The sequence below is a fragment of the Antechinus flavipes genome, chromosome 2 (genome assembly GCF_016432865.1).
Source record: "Antechinus flavipes isolate AdamAnt ecotype Samford, QLD, Australia chromosome 2, AdamAnt_v2, whole genome shotgun sequence".
NCBI classification, from domain to species: domain Eukaryota; kingdom Metazoa; phylum Chordata; class Mammalia; order Dasyuromorphia; family Dasyuridae; genus Antechinus; species Antechinus flavipes.
Window position 1 is genome coordinate 378,170,208 of NC_067399.1, and position 20,226 is coordinate 378,190,433.

General features: G+C 34.2%; 1 protein-coding gene across 2 annotated transcripts in view; it reads left to right on the plus strand.

Annotated features, from left to right (window-relative positions):
• CCDC85C (coiled-coil domain containing 85C) overlaps nucleotides 1–20,226 on the plus strand; it is a 190,264-nt gene that overhangs the window by 131,296 nt on the left and 38,742 nt on the right. For both annotated transcript variants that reach the window (XM_051978410.1, XM_051978408.1), the window contains exon 2: nucleotides 2,311–2,387. In XM_051978410.1, coding sequence (XP_051834370.1) covers nucleotides 2,311–2,387 — 77 coding nt within the window. The remainder of the gene's footprint in view (nucleotides 1–2,310; nucleotides 2,388–20,226) is intronic.

A 20,226-nucleotide genomic window follows, 5' to 3' on the forward strand; every position in this document is an offset into this window, starting at 1 on the left:
TTCCTTCTACTTAAGAAACATGTATAAATTTATTATTATTTAAAATTTTTTCTTTATTTCAAATTTTTATTTTCCCCAGGTACAGAATAAGTATAAATTTAAAGGGAGTATACGCTAGATTTGCAGTCAGAGGACTTGGGAGTGATCCTTGGTTCTACCAGTTGCTGCTTTTGCAGTCTACAGAATCCTATCCAACTTTAAATGAAAGATCTAGGACCTTGGAAAAATTGCTTTACTTTTCTGCATCTCAGTTTACTCATCTATAAAATTCAGGGATTGAGAGAAATGATCTCTGAAGACATGACCTAAAATGCTTTGATCTGAATGTGGGCAGTTCCCTTTCCTTTTTTGAGCTTCATCTATAGAAGGAGAGAGTTGGATTTAAGTGTCTTTTTAGGCCTCTTTCTTTTCCTAAAGTTTCCTTGGAAAGTGTAAGCCACTAGACTCAAAACCAGAAAGATTTGGGTTCAAATTCCACCACTGACATTTATTAGCTGAGTGATCATGAACAAGTGGATTAATCTCTCTCAGCCTTTTTCCTCTTCTCTAAAACTGGGCTAATCATCCTTTATATGTCTCACAACTCTTCTGATGGGAGTGAGCACTATAGAAATTTGAACTGTTTCTCATTTATTCAGCACATGGGCAGTTGGTATATGTCAGTATATATCATCAATATATGAACAAGTCTTTTTTTTTTTTTTAACACAATTTATTTTTGTTTTCTGGCATCTTCCAGTTTTTCACAGGAATGGTCTAAAGCCAAGTCTTAATGCTTTCAAAAGTTCCTAAGGGAGCAAACATAATAATCTGGCCCTGGTTATGGGAAATGATATGAGAAGAGAGTTGGGAACTAATTATATGAAATTCACCTGCTTCAGGAGAGGCTCTTTCCCTATTTACTCTCCCTTCTTTATTCCTCTCCTCCTTGCTCCTTTTTTATTCTTATCCTCAGTGAAGTGATTAAGACTCTTTTAGTTTTAATGTTACATGTGTCTGTGATGGTCCCTTTAAGTTTTGAATATTCTCTTTCTATTATTTCTTTCCTCCAAAGTTCCCTCCTTCTCCCCTTGTTTTGTTGCCTTCTTGTGTAATTATTCCCTCTCCCTTTCTTCTCCCTCTCCCCCTCCTTTTCTTCATTTCTCTTTCTCTTCCTTCTCCCATCTTCCTCTTTTACTCCTTTTAAATTCTCAGCATTTTCTGGCATTGATGTTATACAACAATTATTTGTCCTTATACCTTCATCTGAAATCTGGTTTATTGTCTGAATTGAGGAGATAGACAAAGCAATAGGATGGGACATGGGAAATGAATATTTAGTCTATTATTGTGATTTTATTGCAAAAAGTACTTGAAATATTCAAAAAAAATCTTGTCTGTCTCAAGGGGAATAGATTTAATTTTCTTTTGTGTAAATTTCTTTTTTTAGCCTTGGATCATACATCAGACTATCACTGATTTATAGAGTGTAAGCTCTGGAAGTTGCTGTAGAATTTTAGAACATAGTATGCCAGAGGTGAGAGAGGTCATAGAATCAGAGGACATACAATAGCAGAGCTGGAAGGGACTAGAATCACAAGTCCTAATTAGTCACAGGTTGAAGAGGTAGGAATATCAGAGAATATCAGAACTTTAAGGGAGTGGGGTAGAATTATGGAATGTCAGAGCTAAATCATATTTTAGAATCATAGAACTTAGATTCATTTATCAGAGTTTAAAGAGCCTTCAGAGATCATCTATTTTGTCCAGCCTTTCAGAACTTGAAGGCAAAAAAGTGAAATGATTTGCCACAAGTCACATAGCTACAAATTGATAGGACCAGGAATAGAATTCATAACTCCTGGCTCTCAGTCCAGGGTCTTCCTATTTATACGGTAGTCCTTCATATCTGTAGAGAAGCTGGGAGGGTTAGCTTAGGGGAAGGTGCATAAGCCAGAATTTTTGCAGCAGTATTGGCTCTTGTGATCATATTAGGCCATAAAAACTAATATTTATAATATGTAAATATTATACTTTAAAAATAATATACTTTAAAAAGCATCCTGTCATTTCATTAGACTATGCCTGTATGGTGGGAAGGGCAAATAATCATCATTTGAAAAATAGTGATATGAATACTAGAAAGGAAAACCCAACTCCATTATCCTCACAAGTCTAACATTCTTCAGAGCCAGGACCCACTCTCTCAGTTCATACACTCATACCCTTATGCATGTATATATCTTGTGGAAATTCTGTGTTGATGGAACAGCAATTGATTTCTCTAGAAGTAAACATGTTTTCTCCCTTTCTTTCTTTTTGTCTTTCAAGACTCCTCTTGCAATTACATCAGACAATTGGAAACAAAGGTGAAACTGCTTGAGGATGACAACAAGCTTCTCTCTCAGGTATGGCTACAACTGTCAATCCATGCTGCATAAGTATGTTGATATATTTTCCCCCCATGAATAGTACCATATAATATCCCCATGACTTCTTCTCACTTCTTCCTTTTTTCTTTCCTTCTTTTCTTCCTCCCTTCCTACTTTCCTTCCTCTTTTCTTTCCTCCTTCCTTCTTCCTTTTCTCTTATTCTCCTTTCCTCTCTATCCTTCCCTCTTTCTTTCTCTCTCTTTTTCTTTCTTCCGCACCTTCCCCTTCCCTTTTTTTTTCTTGCTATTCTCCTTTCTTCTTTCTTCCTCCTTCTCTCTAACCAATTACTTCTACCCAAGATTATTACTCTTACCTAGAGATAAAAGAGAAAATGGAAATCTATTTCCACCATGATGCTATATGCTTTTCAATGAAAATTTCCATTTAATCTTCACAAGAATGGGGCGTGGAAGGTATGGCCTCATTTCTAGAAATTGAGTTTAAGAGAGATCATGCAACCTGTCCAAAGTCATGTGGTAAATCAGTAAACATTTATTAAATGTCTACTGTATGCAGGCACTGCTAAGTGCTGGGCATACAAAATAAGGTCACCCATGCTGTTAGGCAGTAAAATTGAAGAGCCAAATTCTAAGGCTCTCTCTCTAGTGTCACAGTGCAGGAACAGGAGGTATGAAGAGCAGTCTTGAAGAGGAAGGAGCATATTTAGAATCAAAACACTTAAATTAATTGTTTCACCAGTTTTAAGATGGAGCCAGATTTTTGCCTTGTTGTTTTCTTTATCATTTTCTCTTGCTCTCTCTCTTTGTGTATCTCTTTCTGTTTTTCTCCCCTTCTCTTTGAGATTTCTAAATTCAGCTTTCTGGCTTTGATGTTCTGAGCTTTGGATTTTCACTCCTAAATTCCTCTCTTGATTTTCCAGACTTCTTTCTTCACTATGACTCAGCAGCCTTTTCCCCCTTCATTTTATGGAAAGGATCCAGATCAGCCATGTTCTCTTCTTTATTTTTCACTGGGTTCTACTCCTGCATCTATAGACTGCTTTCTCCATCATACATCTCTGCCTTTCTCTCCCAGTCCCTTAGATCCCCTGACTTTCAGTTTCCTTTTATGTTGTTTTTCCTCATTAGGAGGTAAGCTCTTTGAGGGCAGGGACTTTCATTCTTTTTTTTTTTTTTTTTTGCTTGTAATTAAAATGACAAAGTGAAGAGTGCAAATGGTGAGATGCAGAGCAGGGTCTGCATCTGGCTAAATTGGTTAGTCAAGGAGGAAGAAGAAGAGAATATTCTTACCTTGTAATTCAAAGAAGTTATTATTGAGAAGATACTACCTGAGCTTTGAAGGCTGCATGAGCCTGGCTAGGCCTGAGAATTAGTGTGGTGGTCATTTCATTCCCAGATAGTGGAAACAGTGGCAAAGAGAAGGACCTTCTTGCAGTATGTCCACAAGATAGTAAGGAAATTGGCCTGTTTGGAGTACTGAGTTAGCGTCAAAAAGTACCAATTGCAGAGGATGACATTGGATGATATAGACAGGCCCTAGGCTTAGAGGGAAAAACTGAATGCAAACATTTTGTAGGGGTCTGCTGGATGCAAAATCATATATTAGGCTCTGAGGAGACATAAAGATGAAGACTAACTAGTCACATAGATTGTAAACTATGAGGATTAGTGCATGGAAGTCATCAAGAGGCAGATTTCAGGTGCAAATAGGGAAAAAGTCCCTAACAATTAGAGCTGGCCCAAATGCAATGGGCTTCTTCATGAAGAAATGGTTCTTTCTTATTGGAGTTTTTCAGGTGGAGAGTGGATGACCTTGTGTTGAGAGTGTTACACAATGGATTCCTTTTAAGGCCTGGTTTGGCTTAAGTGGCACTGGACATCATTTGAGAGCTCTGGAAAGGGAAAATCACTTTAGGCTGAGGTAGTCTGAAGAAAGTGGAATCTGAGCTAGGATCTGAATTACCCATAATTCATGGATGAATACAGTTCACTCTTCTCCTAACAACCATGTGATGTAGGTAATGTAAGTATAGAACACTTAACATTATATACTTAAATACATATATAGTGTAAGGTGTGTGTGTCAATGTGTGTGTGTATGTATATAAGTATTCAATACTTATAGATGAGGCATTTCACACTCAAACAAGATAAGGTACCCACATTCTTGATGTCCCTTAAGGCTTTAATTCTATGATACTATAAAGCAAGGTTTTGGAGATCCCATCTCAAGGCCTTCCAGAAAAACAGCTTTTAAACAATTTTTATTTAAAACAATTTTTGACATTTGTTTTTTATATTTTTGAGTTCCAAATTTCTTCTTCTTTCATTGATTGGCAAAACAGTTGATATAGATTATACATGTGCAGTCATGAAGATCATAGTTCCATATTAGCCATGTTACAAAAAAGAACACAGATCAGAAAAAAAGAAAGCAAGTTAAAAAAAAAATGTGCTTTGATCTGTATTCAGACTCCAACATTTTTTTCCTCTGGAGATAGATAGCAGTTTTCATCATAAGTCTTTTGGGCTTGTCTTGAATCATTAGATTGCTGAGAACGGCTAAGTCATTCACAGTTGATCATTATACAATATTGCTATTACTTGTTATTCAGAATGATTCTGGAAAGAGCTGAGAGGCAAATCAAGGAGAGAGCTTAATACAGCATATTTAGGTACTGAAGTGAGCTGGAGAACATCTCAAATCTAGAAAGCCTAAAAAAGTGATTACTACTTTCCTGTTTATTGTATACATAGATAGTATCTGTCACTATTTGTATACTGAGGACCAGATTTCTTTTTTTCTCTGTATGTTGAAATCCTTTTGTTTCAAGGCCCAGATGCTGTCCCTTCCATGAAACTTTCTTATCTTCTTCCTATCCTTCCTCTTGAGATTTTCTTAGAGTAGCAAGAATTTTTTCTTTGTTCCTTTTGAATCCAACCTTGTGTAATGTCCTATTCCCTGTTAGATTGAAAGCTCCTTCAAGGCAGGAGGAACTTTACTCTAGTGCCGACCATAATCTCTTGTACGTAATAGGTGCTTAATAAATGTTTGTTGTAGTAATTCGTTTCTTGTATGTTCACTTTTACTTATAATTCCTATTTATTTCTTCTATTAGATTGTAAGCTCATTAAGGGCAGGAAAAAATTTTTTTTAATGTTTTCTTAGTTTAGTTCCTGACACACTAAGTGCTTGGTAAATGCTTGTTAATAGATTGATTAGATGACCTCAAGGTCCCTTCCAGTTCTCTCACTCTCACTGATTCTAAGGTTCCTTTCAGCTCTTGCCATTCCATTGTCTAGACTATAAGTTAATAGCTCTCAAGATCCAATGAGAGTGAAGACCAATTCTTAACCAGGTTTTATATAATTTCTCCTAAAACCTGATATAATTATCTTTACACAGTAGGTGCTTAATAAGTATTTGTTGGCTGAATGAATGAATGAGTAGTTTTTGGTAAGATCCTTTCCCCTTTCTAACATTCCATGCTCTGAAATTCCAAGCCCAGCTCCCACAGACTGTGTTCTATGATTCCCAGAAGCCTTCTGCCTTTGACATTCTCTATTCTACTGTTCTAAACTAGGTGAAGGGAGTCATAAGTGGTTGCTTCAAGGCAGAGTTCTTGCCTCTCTTGGCCGTCAGTGCTGCATCCATTCCCTGTGCCAGGCTGTGTGCCCTCTCTCTTATTTTGAGAGAAAATTACAAGCGACTCTTGCTCTTTTGTAAGCTTTGCTTTTGGGGTACAATAGCTGTTTCATTTATTAGCCCAGCAGGGGAGTCAGCTGGAGTGAATAACCACAATGTGGACTCCAATATCAATTACAGTCTCCCCGGGGGGATGGCTTAGAAAATTCGACGGAAAAATAACATGTATGGGGACTCAGGATGAATCACTTGGAGGAAGCAGCTGTGTTGATGAAATTTTTAGGCAGAGATGAGAAAGACAATACAAAAGGCAATACAGTAATTTGGACTGTGAACACCCCAGTGTATTTTTAATTAAAACTATTTTGGTGTTAAATAGAGGCCACACTGAGAAAAAAAAGCCCTCATGGAGGAGCTGCTTTCTATTTTCCTACCCCAAATCCCACATCCCATCTACCCTTAAGGTATTAGAGAATAATTTTTTTTTTTTGTTATTCACTCCTACCTTTCTTTGAAAACGTTAATTGCTCAGTTTGACCTGTGATGGAGGTAGAGGTAGAGGTAGAGGGGCTGTTAAGAAGTAGGTTACATGAGAAAGTTAAATGAGAGAGGTTCATTTCCTGATCCTGATACTACTGCTATCTGACCTTAGATGGGCAAGTCACTTCAATTGCTCCAGTCTATTTCCTCTGCAGACAAGGACTAATTGGGCCCCTAAGATTACAACTAAGTAAAGTTTCGAGTTAGCCAACGTTTGACTGATTTGGCTAGTATTTTATTGCAGAAGCCAATTTCTGATAAGAATTGTCATTAACTTTTTGGGTGAGTGCAGGCAAATCATTAAATTTCTCTGGCCTTAGTTGCCTCATCTGTAAAATGAGTTGGACTAAAAACCCTCTAAGGAGGTTTCCAGTTTTAAATCTGAGATCCTATGGTTTCTGACTAAGGTCTGATGTTGATAATCCTTCTATAATTCCAAAACTCCCAACTCTGAAATTTTATGTTCTGTGATTGTAAAGTGATTTCCAGCTTATACATCCTCTGTTTTATAACTTTGGGGTCAATGTCCTTTATTGCCTATATAATACAAGTTTGTGAGTTTTTTGTTTGTTTGTTTTTTGGGATTTTTTTGGTCTTACTTATTGATTGCCCTTCGTAAGCTGACACTGCCAATTTTTTTTTTTTTAGTCTTTTATACTAATCTTCAAAAAGTCTCTGCTATTCTCATATAGCATTCTCTGTATACCTGTGATATATTGCTCATGTTGTTTTCTGTGTCTCAATTGTTTTCCTTCCACCTCTTTGCCTTTTGAAATCTTAGCCATTCTTTAAAGTTTTGCTCATTATAACCTCATTATAAACAGCATTCCATGACCAAGTCCACTTAGTCATGATCTTTCTTCCTTGAACTTAATTCATTTACACTTATTTACCTAGTATCATAAAACCTCAGAGTTAGAAGTCATGTAATTTAACTCATCTCCAACTATGAATCCCTTCTGTATTCCTGACAAATGATCATATAATCTCCTCTTGGGGAACTATCACAACTGGTGTTCAGTGGTTTTCACTCCTTGCACAGGGGCACATAGTTATTAAGTGTCTGGGACACATTAAAAATTGTCTCTAACCTACCAGTGGATTAAACTCCATGAGTCTGCTTGTAAGCCAATTTTTCTGCCCATCCTTCTCCCCACCAGAGTCCCAAGTAAAGACCCCATGGTTACACAGCTAGTAAATGTCTGAGACCAGATTTGAACTTGGTAAGATGAATCTTACTTTCTGGCAATGTTGCTTTTCAAATAGAATATTCAGAACTGGATACAATGATTTAGATAGGGCCTTGATGTGAACATAATTCAATGGGACCATCATTTCCATGCTCTGTGCTTATATTAATATAAATGAAAGTCTTCATTAGTTTTTTTAAATTGATTTCCATGTTACACTTTTTACTCTAGTGAACTTGTTACCCAAATCCACATCTCATTTTCATTGAAATGTTATCTACTTATGAGGACTCCTTTGCATAAGTCTTTACATAATTCCTATTAAACTATTTCATAAGTTGAAAGTTGCTGATATTGAATTGGTTTCCTTTTTGTGAAATTAATAAAGATCTAGATTGTTGTTGTTTTTCCTATTTCTTTGATATTTGAAGGAAAAAAATCTGAAGATTCCTCATCAAGTGATCCTTCAACACCCCACATTTTGTCACTCCCTATCTGATCTCCTTTATAAGCATTTGGCCTATTCTACTTTCTTTATCCCTCTTTGTTCTGTTAAGTGTTAAGAACATCTGGGATAGTGATGTTAATAGCCTAAGTGATGGTTCTACTCTTCAAAATATTTGTTTTAAAAAAAATCTTTGCAGATCTTCTCCCTTTTTTTGGTTTTGTTTATTTTCTTTTTGTTTTGTTTTCTTGTTTTCTTGACTTTGCTTAGGTGGATCTCTTCCTAAATTTGTTTTAACCCCCACTGTTTCTGAAGAGATACTGCTCATAATATATATAAGCATTGCTCTTAGATCTTGCAAATAAATTTATATGTTAACCTTGCAAGAGGGAAGAATTACTTGTAAATAATTCAACTGTTAAATTTGAGCTATCAGGAGAGATAGAAGTGGGTCCTTAGCATAGTGGATGAATTCCTGTGGAGAAATTATAGGAGGATAGGGACAAGAGTAACACAGGATCAGTGGACAAGGAAAGATTTCAAGTTTCTTCACTGGGAGCTTTATCATATGTTATGATCACATTCACAGATCCATTTAAAAACAAACTTTATCATATTAAATTTGTTCTTTTAGCCTTAGACTTTTGAATCACATATAATGTGTTATTTTGTATTATGGTTATTTTTATATGTGCTCTGTTCCCTCTTAATAAACTCAAGCCCTGGGAATGTATATAAGGAGCATTGTTTTGTTTGCAGTTTATATATGTTTCTGGAGGCAATGCTTCCTGTAGGAAGTTGTGTACACAGTGTTTACTGATTGGTTTGGATTGAATTTTCAAGTCTCAAAGCTAGCTCTGCTATGCTATGTTCCATGATATGGGAAGTAAAACTAATATGTTAAGGATGAAAGAACACTGTCACATCTGAGGATGTGGATTCAAATCCCACAATTAATGTTTAAACCTATTTAATGTTACTACAAGCAACTCATTTAACAGGCCAGAAACAGCCAGAAACACCTTGCAGTGTGATACGTTGGGTAAGAGTGCTGGACTTGGAGTTAGAAAAATTTGTATTCAAATCTTGCCTCAGATATTTTCTAGCTATGTAATCCTCTGTAAATCATTTAACTTCTTCTAACTTCAGTTGCTCCATCTCTAAAATGGGGATAATAATAATGCCCACCTCACAGGATTCTTGTGAGGATCAGATGAATAACATATATACTTGTGCTTTGTAAAACTTTAAGTGCTATACAAATGCCAGCTATTGCTATAATTTATTATTTGCATAATGAAGAAATTGTGCTGGCAAAACTTCTAGTTCTAGGATTTTAATCTATGGTACTGTGGTTGTAAGGTCTCTTTTCCATAGCTGTCTGAATTCAGGACTTATGGCATATTGTTAAGCTTAACTGATGCTAAAAACCTTTGCAATTTTGTGAGACATGCTGGAGCTTTTCTTCTCCTAAAAGTAACATTTCTGAGCTCATGGACTCTTTTATTCCCCAATGAGCCATTAGAAGAGATCTTTAATGGAAGAACACTTGGGCTACAACCCAGATTGCCTTGTTTGTATTCCTGAGGAAGTTCCCCATCTCTTTTAATTATTTATTTTATTTCTTACATTGAATAATAACGCTGACAGTTAAATATTTTCACAAGTGAAATTTTATATCTCTGCTAATGCCCTAACAGTCTCTTGCCAATTACTAAACTTCCTCCACACTGTTGGTTAAGAACTCTAGTTTCTAGCACTCCAGTACACACCCATGGATTTGTCTCAGCATTAGATCTAGAGGTCTTCTTGTTCAACTTCATTATTATTTTGCAATTGAGGAAACTGAGGCATAATGCAATTAATCGATTTGACTCGGGTCACATATCTTCATTCTCCTTTTTTCTAATATCTTGCTAACCAGGCAAAAAGCAAGAATGTGATAGACTTTGGCAGGTTTAAGTGACTCTGAGTTGGAAGGATCCTTAATGATCATTTATGCAGCCTCCTACTCAAAGCAGAAATCTCCCTACAATATTTCCTACCTGTTTGTCCACTTGCATACATCCCAGGATGTGCAGACCTTGCTATCTTTTATTGGAGATCTCCAGGAGTTAGAAAATGATTGCCCTGTTCAATCATTTTCAGTTGTGAATGTCTAATAGAGACTCTATTTGGGGTTTTCTTGGCAGAAATACTGGAGTGGTTTGCCATTTCCTTCTCCAATTGATTTTTGTAGATGAGGAACTTAGGCAAATAGGGTTCAGATTCTCATAGCTAGTAAGTGTCTGAGACCAGATTTGAACTCAACTTTTCCTGATTCCAAGCTTGGAACTTTTATCTAGCTGCTCCAATAATTACCTATATTGAACTAAAATTTGCACTTTCCTTGGACTTGGATCAGTTGGTTTTCACTCTAGGTTTAGAGCTACACATGAATACAATCTCTTTTTTCCATAACAAATCTTCAGATTCCTAAAAATTTGATGTGCTACCCAACAATTTATTACTCTCTATCACTCTTCTCTTCCATAGTCGTAGCATCTTCAATTTCAGTCCAACCAACAAGCATTTATTAAGCACCTACTATGTGCGAGAGCATTGTGCTAGGCATTGGGGATACAAAGACAAAACCTGAAAAAGAAAAAATGTCTTTCATCAAAAGAGGTCTCATTCCACTGCAGGGGAGGGGATATAAATATAAGCAGATAAGTGTTGTTCTTCAGTCATTTCAGTTGTGTCCAACTTCTCCTGATCCCATTTGAGGTTTTCTTGGCAAAGCTACAGGAATAATTTATCATTTTCTTTTCCTGCTCTTTTTTTTTTTTTTTTTTCCTTGATGAGGAATGGAGGATGACTTGCCTGGAGTCACACAGCTAATAAGTGTCGGATTCCAGACTTGAACTCAGGAAGATGTGGAGATTGCTGATTCTAAGTCCAGGGGAAAAAAGTGTTAAGAGTTGAGAGGTTTTCTAGCAGCAGCTTTGTTCATACTACACTAAGAAATAAAAGTAAAAAGCCCCTCTATTCATAGAGAAGAAAACAGAAACAACCCACCACAAAAGACATCTTAGAGAAAGAAATAAATGAAAACCAATTCACTATCCTGTCATTCCGGATAGTCCTGTGGCAAGAGCCATCCCTATTCCATTTCAATATAGATAACTATCTTGGTTCCTGCCATCTTAGACATCTGGCTTTGCATTTTCCAAAGGGGAAACACTGTTCCAAGTTAGACCATGGATCAGATGAATTCTTATTTTGTTTGTAAAAGTTTCCTTTTTATTATTATGAATTTGACAAGCCTTTTTCTTTTTATTTTTTTAATAATCATTCTTCATAGAAAGAACTGGAATTAAATTGCAATTCTGTACTAGGTATAGTTTATTTTTTAAAGTGTATATTTCAAATTTAATGTGTTATTTCAGACACTGCCCTGCTTATGACTTTCTTCTACTCTCTTCTGTGTATTTTTAATGATTCATTGATGCTTTTTTAGTTCTTTTCTTCCCCCCCTTTTTTTGGGGAGGGTAACACTATAACAAGCCTTTCTCCCTCCCCTTAACTCCGCCCCCACCAAAGTCCTCTTAAATAACAAATAAAGATACTTAAGCAAAACAAAGTCACACATTGTCCATGACTGAAAATGTATTTTTCACTCTGTACCAGTTCTTTATCATTTGCTAGCCAAGAGGTGGAAAGAATGATTCATCATTAGTCTATTAAAATCATTATTTCTCTTTGCATTAATAATGATTAAGCCTTCTATAATTGTTTTTCTTTACTGTGTTACCCTTGTATAAATTGTTCTTCTGTTTCTACTTGCTTCATTACACATTGGTTCACATGTGTCCATCAAGATTTCTCTGACTCTGTCCTTTTCATCATTAGTTATAGTACAACAATATTCTATTACATTACTATGCCATAGTAATTGTTCAATCATTGTTCATCTGATTGACACCTACTTTGTTTCCAATTCCTTGCTACAATCCAAAAATACTGTTATAAATGTTTTTGTACATAAAGATCTTTTTCTTCTCTCTAATTTTGAACTCTTTGGGTGATGTTTCCAGTAGTAGTATTACTCTATCAAAGTGGAGGCAGTTTAGTTGTTCTTTAGGTTAGTTCCAAAATGTTTTTCATGATGCTTAAACTGATTAACAGTTCCATTAACAGGAATTGGTATGCCTGTATCCTCATAGAACTTCCAATAATCATCATTTTCTTTTCTTTATCTTTCATTTATTCATTCATTTAGTTTTCCATTTATTTATTTATTTATTTGCTTGCTTACTTATTTACTTATTTGTTTGTTTCTCTATATCTGTCTGTGTGTCTCTCAATTGGGGGTTAAAAAATCAGGCTGGATTTGAATTCAGGTCCTCTTCGCTTCAGGGCTCTATCCACTACACCATCTAGCTGCTCTTTTCTGTATCATTTTAGCCAATCTGATGGTTGCAAAGTGTAATCTTAGAATGTTTTAAATTTGCTTTTTTCTTATTGGAATTTTTTCTCTTATGGTGTTTGAGTCTTTATTAATTCATTAAGAATTGCCTTATATCCTTTCTCCATGTCTCTCAGTGAATGACTTGTTATATATTTGCAGTTATTCTCTTGGTTATCAGTCCTTTATCAGAAAATTTTCCCAGTTCATTGTTTCCCTTCTAATTCTTATTACATTTTGGCTTTTCAGTTTTATGTAATCACAGTGATCCATTTTATTTTATTTTTTTTGATCCTTTTTATTTGTTTTATTTAGGTCATATGTCTGTTGAATGGAGAGACCTTACCCAAGTACATGGATCTTATGGGTTCTGTGTACTTCATTAGTACTGATGAACTTTTCTATTTTTCAATTACTACCAAAGAGTTTCCATGATTTTTGTTTTTGTTTTTGTTTTTTTGCTGAGGCAATTGGGGGTTAAGTGACTTGCCCACAGAGACACAGCTAAGAAGTGTTAAATGTCTGATATTAGATTTGAACTCAGGGCTGGTGCTCTATTCACTGCCCCACTTAGCTGCCCAGAGTTTGCATAATTTTTTAAAAGAAGGTCTTCATGTTTATTTTTTAATAGTATTTTATTTTTCCACATTCATGTAGAGATAATTTTCAACATTCATTTTTATAAGATTTTGTGTTCCAGAATTTTCTCCTTCCCTTCCTTATCCCCCACTCAAGACGGCAAACATTCTAATATATGTTAAACATGTGTAATTCTTTTAAATATATTTCCATTTTTGTCATATTATACAAATAAAATGAGACCAAAAGGGGAAAAAAACAAAAAGAAAATACAAACCAACCAACTAACCAACCAACCAACCAACAAAAATATTCTTTGATTCACATTCAATCTCCATAGTTAAGAGTTTGGATGATTACTGCTTTATAGTTTAGCTTGGCATCTGTTATACTTTTTGAAAAATTATTTTCCTTTCGATTCCTAACCTTTTTTTCTTCCTCAAAAGTATTATCTTTAGTCTTATAATAACATTTTTGTGGTTTGATTACAATGGTATTGAATTTATAAATTTACTTAAGTAGCATTGTAATTTGTATGATATTGACATGAGCAATATTTCTTTGATCATCTAAATCTGCTTTTATGTATGGAAAGAATTTTTTGTCGTAGTTGTGTTCATATAATTTCTGTATTTGTCTTGGTAGGTAGATGCTCCAGGATTTTAGGTGGTTTACAGGATCCTCTGAGGTCAGAGTCTTGCTTTCATATTCAGGTATATTTACCCAAAATAGTGTTGTCTTCCTTGGCAGGACTCTATTTTTAGGACCTGGGGGTTCTGGCTGTCTTTGTGTGGTCCTAGTTTTGAAGTTTTTTGGGTTTTTGGGTTTCTTGGTCATTATTTGAACTGATCCCTTTGAACTTGATCCTTTTTAGATCTTTGTTAGAGTGGGAACACTAGGCTTCTGTCTTTCATATTGCTATCTTAACTGAAAATGTAAACTTTTATATTTTTTAATTTTTATTTTATTACAGTTTTATTTACAAAAACATATGCATGAGTAATTTTTCAACATTGACCCTTGCAAAACCTTCTGTTGCAACTTTTTCCCTCCTTCCCCATACTCCCTCCCCTAGATGGCAGGTAGTCCCATACGTTAAATATGTTAAAGTATATGTTAAATCCAATATATGTATACATATTTATACGGTTATCTTGCTGCACAAGAAAAATAGGATCTAGAAAGAAAGAAAAAACCTGAGAAGGAAAACAAAAATGCAAGCAAACAATAACAGAAAGAGTGGAAATGCTATGTTGTGGTCACACTTAGGAAATTTAAACTTTGATATTTTGTAATAACAGATTTGTCTTATTTATATGGACAACTTTCTCCACCTTACTTTTTTTTTTTCATTTTAAAACCAGCTTTAATCAAGACTGTGGGCGAATAGATGGGCTTTCTTTTGTAAGGTGTAACTTTCAAGAGCCCATCACAAAATTGCTTTAAACCATGATCCAAAAATCTGGATTTCATTCTCAGACTCTCCTTCTTAGTCAGCCTTTAACTTAGAATATCATTTTTCTTTTATGAATTCTTTTTTAATGTTAAATTGGCAGTAGTGGAGGATATCCCCCATCCATAGCCTTTATATCTGTAGATTTTTTGTTCAAGGATTCATAATCTTTAATAATGCTTCCTAGATTCTACAATTCATTCCCACATGAATCACCAGAAATGGATAGCAGTTCTCTGGTTTAGTAAATCTTGAGTGGTTTTCCATCCCTTTCCTATATATACGTTCTCAAATGGTAACAAATTTATCTGTTGTTTGTCAAGCTGACAAATGGTTGCCTCAATATTTCATGAAGAAGTCACCAACCATCATTACTTATCTATGACCTTTGATGGGATTATCTCTTTCTTGATAGTACCTGTGGAATAATGACTGATTTATATAGCTCATTAAAGTTTATGAATCACTTTGCCTATTTTTTCTCATTTGCTCTTTTCATTAAAATACTATACATTCTTATTCTCATTTTAAAGATGAATGAAGTCAAATAATTTACTCAGTTACATAGCTAGTAAGGGTTTGACTCCAGGTCTGTCCATTATTCCATGAACATTTGTTTAATATATAAGGGCTTCAGGAAGATTTTTCTCTTTGAAGAAATGCAACTTCAGTTGGTACCTATTAGCAGCTTTTTTCTTTTGGGATAAGATTAAAGGACTTGCTTAATACTTAATGGTTCTTTTACTATAGTATCCTTATAACTTTAAAAAAAAAGCCAACAATTTTATCTTTTTTTTTGGTCATAATTACTTTAGTTGTTTTACTTATTTTTTTTTAAAATTTTTTATTTAATAATTACTTTATATTGACACTCGTTTCTGTTCCGATTTTTTCCGCCCCTTCCTCCCTCCACCCCCTCCCCTAGATGGCAAGCAGTCCTTTATATGTTGGATATGTTGCAGTATATCCTAGATACAATATATGTTTGCAGAACCGAACAGTTCTCTTGTTGCATAGGGAGAATTGGATTCAGAAGGTATAAATAGCCCGGGAAGAAAAACAAAAATGCAGATAGTTCACATTCGTTTCCCAGTGTTCTTTCTTTGGGTGTAGCTGCTTTTGTCCGTCATTTATCAATTGAAACTCAGGTCTCTTTATCAAAGAAATCCACTTCCATCAAAATATGTCCTCATACAATATCGTTGTCGAAGTGTATAATGATCTCCTGGTTCTGCTCATTTCACTTAGCATCAGTTCATGTAAGTCTCGCCAGTCCTCTCTGTATTCATCCTGCTGGTCATTTCTTACAGAACAATAATATTCCATAACATTCATATACCACAATTTACCCAGCCATTCTCCAATTGATGTTTTACTTATTTTTAAATAATTTTATCTTAACCTTTGTATAAGGAACAGAAAGCCAACATAAGGCAAAAAAATCAAGTGCTTAGGTTATGTCCTAAATGAAAAAGAATTGGTACCCTAATTCCTAGTTTTGTTGAAGTCTTAAAACAGATTAACTTTTCCAGGTCCCTGATATTCCTCTTTAATTATTTTAGTTTTATTTTTTAATAAATGAACTTTGAACTTAATGAAATGAAATTTGAACTTAATAAGTACAAAAAAAAAAAAGAGAATTCATTAGTGTATACAAAGTAGAATATAAAAACAATTGTGCATGAAACCATGAATCTATAGCTTGTTTTTTAAAAAAAAGTTTCAATGGCTTTTTTGGCATAACAATTTCTAATTCCCTTTCTCTTTGACCCTTATTAAAAAAAATTAGTGATGGGGTAACCTTTATAAGAAATAAGCTTTATCAAGCAAAATAAATCTATAGTGTGAGTTAATATGAATATTATATATGTATAAATATATGTCTTTGCATTATGATTCCATTACCTCTTTGTTTAGGTGTCATTACATTTTTCATCACAGTTCTTCTGGAAATAAGATTACCCCATTGTATTGATTAGAGTTCTTTAGATTTTTTTAAGTTGTTTTTCTTTATGGGAGGTCTTCATTTTTTTTTTAAAGATAGGTATTATAACATTTATTAATATAATGCTATGGGTTAATAGAAACAGCAAAGGACCAAAGAATTAAAATGAAACCTATGTAAAATTCCAACTAAAACCCAAATGTGTCTGATGTATTGATTTAGCAGTTAATTGAAAGCCCAAGACAACACTCTCAATATATAAAAACAACTGGCAATTTTTTGTATCATTTTCTTAATCAGGAAAAAATCCATCAGGAATGTTATATAACATATTAAAACAATATAAAACTTTTTCCCCTTCTGAGGCAATTGGGGTTCAGTGACTAGCCCAGGGTCACACAGCTAGGAAGTGTTAAGTGTCTGAGAGCAGATTTGAACTCAGGTCCTCTTGATTTCAGGGCTGGTGTATTATCCACTACGCCACCTAGCTGCCTCATCAATATAAAACATTAATACATGTTAAAATAATATTTTAAAAATACTATAAACTTGTAACATTTCTTTAAGGGAGTCAATGTCACCATTTAACTAAATTCACTTCTATGAATGTGTATTGCACAGTATTGATAATAGTGCTGGATGATGCTGGAGATAGAAAGATCAGAAAGTAAAACAGCCAGTCCTAAGTCATCGGAGAGCACAGATACTCTTTTCCCCAATCAACCCCAATCTGAAAGATAGTTAGCAAGCATTTATTAAGTACTTATTATGTATGAGGCACTGTATTAAGTTTTGGACATGCCAAAAAAAAAAAAAAAAAAAAAAGTAAAACAAAACATCATTTCTGTCCTTGAAAGCACATTCAAATGGATAGCTCACATAGCTCCTAGAATTGTTTTCTCAAATCTGAGGTGATTTGGTTCCTGCCTGAGAACAATTGAAAACTAAAATCTATCATAACTTCATGACCTAAGCTATGCTTTCTAAATAAGGTGACAATTACTATGAATTGAGAAGGAAGTAGTTAGGAATTACCCTCAGTGGAATCCCTCTTGAAATTTAATTCCCAGTTATAATTGGATGGCTCTTTGAAGGGGAGATACACTAACAATTCACAACTTATGTTTATATAGTATTTTATGGTTTGCAAAGGTTTTCTCCTTTTAAAGTCATTTTATACAAGGACACTAGCCCCGTGGTTAGTTACATTTCATATCCAAGATGACATAGGAAATAAGTATGAGAGGTGGAATTTTTATCCATATCCTCTGACTCTAAAACCTGTAACATATTGATTTCAAGTTAAAAGAGTTATGATTCCTTTAGGGATCTGAAAAATCAGTGAATGGTTCTGTCAAAAATTTCATCCTTAAGATATCTGAATTAGAGAGATTGCTTCCCAAGGGACTATTTCTCAAGGAATAGCTACCAGAATCAAAGGTTGGTCAAATTCTAATTAATTTAAACATTTAAAAATTCATAATCACAATCTACAAATTGTTAAGCAGAAGTCTGTGAGATGAGTCTAGGGGGATCTCATTTGCATCATCTCTGTCTAAAAAGCAATGTTAATAATTATTTAATAATCATCTTTTCTTTGCTTATATCTACCCTTGAGATAAATATTTTATTTTTTTATAAAAATTTTTTATAATTATGTGTAAAAATGTTTCAATTAATATGAAGACAATTTTAAGATTCATTTTTTATATAAAATTTTGAGTTCCAAATTTTCTCCCTCCTCTTATTCCTTTCCCTCTCCCTAAGACAGTACGCAATTTGATATATGTTATAAATGTGCAATCATGTAAAACATATATCCATTTTAGTCATGTTGTGAAAAAAGAAATGGAACAAAAGGGAAAAAAATTCACCCCCAAAAAAGGTAAAAATAGTATACTTCGATCTATATTCAGACTTTATCAGTTCTTTCTAAATGTGTATAGCATTTAAGATGACAATTTAGACTAGATTGAAAGTAATCATTTCCCCCTTAAATGCTTCAACCTCAAAAACTGACATGATTTTATTAATGGAAATGACACAAAATAAGATGTTTCCATCTGTCTTGCCTCTCCAACTTAAGGACTGCTGGGTTTTCCATTTAAGCAATATGTAATGTCTTCACCTACTGAGAATATGAGTTTATTGAGAATAGATACTGTTTTCTTTATTTGTATTCTCAGAATTAGCAAAATATTTTATTTGTAATAAGTACTCAATAAATGCTCATCCTTAAGTTTTAGCCTAAATTTCTTACAGGTGAGGAATCAGACTAAATCACTAAGTGATCCTTTTTCAGCACTAATGTTCAATTCAATTCAGTTATATTTCTTTTAATGCAACATCTGTTTATTAATATTACTAAGCCATGCTCTTTAAAAGATAACTATAGGGAAAAAGAGAAAGAAAGAAAACATTAGCTTTGAGGTTATTGAAACTCATTTGAAAAGGAAATCAGAGATCAGCTAGATTAATTTACATCTTAAGAATTCTTTCTTCTCTCTAAAGTATACCTGACAAGTGTTCATCCAACTCTAGACTGAAGATTTCAAAGTAAGGGGAACCCATTGCTTCCTGAGACAGTTCATTCCAATTTGGATAGGTTTCATTCTTAGGAAATTTTTCCATACATCAAACTGAGTCTCTTCACTACCATCCATAGTCCTTGTCTTATCTTCTAAGGCCAACCAAAACAAATTTAATTCCTTTTCCTTATGACTGCCCTTCAGATAATCATTTTAATGCTTTTGACTGCTTAGTGGATCTGTTGACTCATGTTGATCTTGAAATTCACTAAACCCTTCAGTTCTTTTTTTTACATCAATTGTTGTCTAGCTGTACCATCATCTTTGATTCAGACCCCATTTCTAGACCAAGAGTTGTTAACATTTTTTATGTTCCTTTGATGGACTAGTGAAGCCTATGAATCCCTTCTCAGAATAATATTTTTAAAAGCATAAAATAAACTACACAGGATTCCAAAAGAAACCAATTATATTAAAAAAAATAGTTATCAGAATATTTTTTTAAAATCATGAACTTGGGTTCAAAGCTTGATTCTATTACAATTTTTATGAGGTTAGGTAAAATCATTTACTGTCTTTCAGACATAGATTAATTCTGACTGTTGAAAGAGTTGAGCTGAACTGCAAATTCTCTTCCACCTCTGAATTCCTATATAAAAATAAATAAGACTTCATGTTTCTCCATTCTGGACCCATTTCATTCTTCCCAGTCCCCCAAATACTTGGAAATCCAAAGGTTGCCAAAAGAGTCTCCAGTCTCTTTGTCTGTCTCCGAGCTAACAGTATCCTGCTTTGTGATAATTTCTATGTCATGATTCATTTTTAAATTGAGATGAAAGTAAAATCATAAACTCCACCTGGGCCTTATGACATTTTCTTACTTAAAATTTTAAATCATTTTCTTTCATATTCCCTTCAAATTTTCCCTTTATCTTACCTTTTCTCGCCTAATCACCCCTATTTTTTTTAAACCATTGTTCCTTGTTCATAGACAGCTAGTTGAAACATTGGGTAGAATGCTGGGCTTGGAGTCCCCCCCCCCCAAAAAAAAAAAAAAAAAAAAAAAAGGAATCAAAATCTGG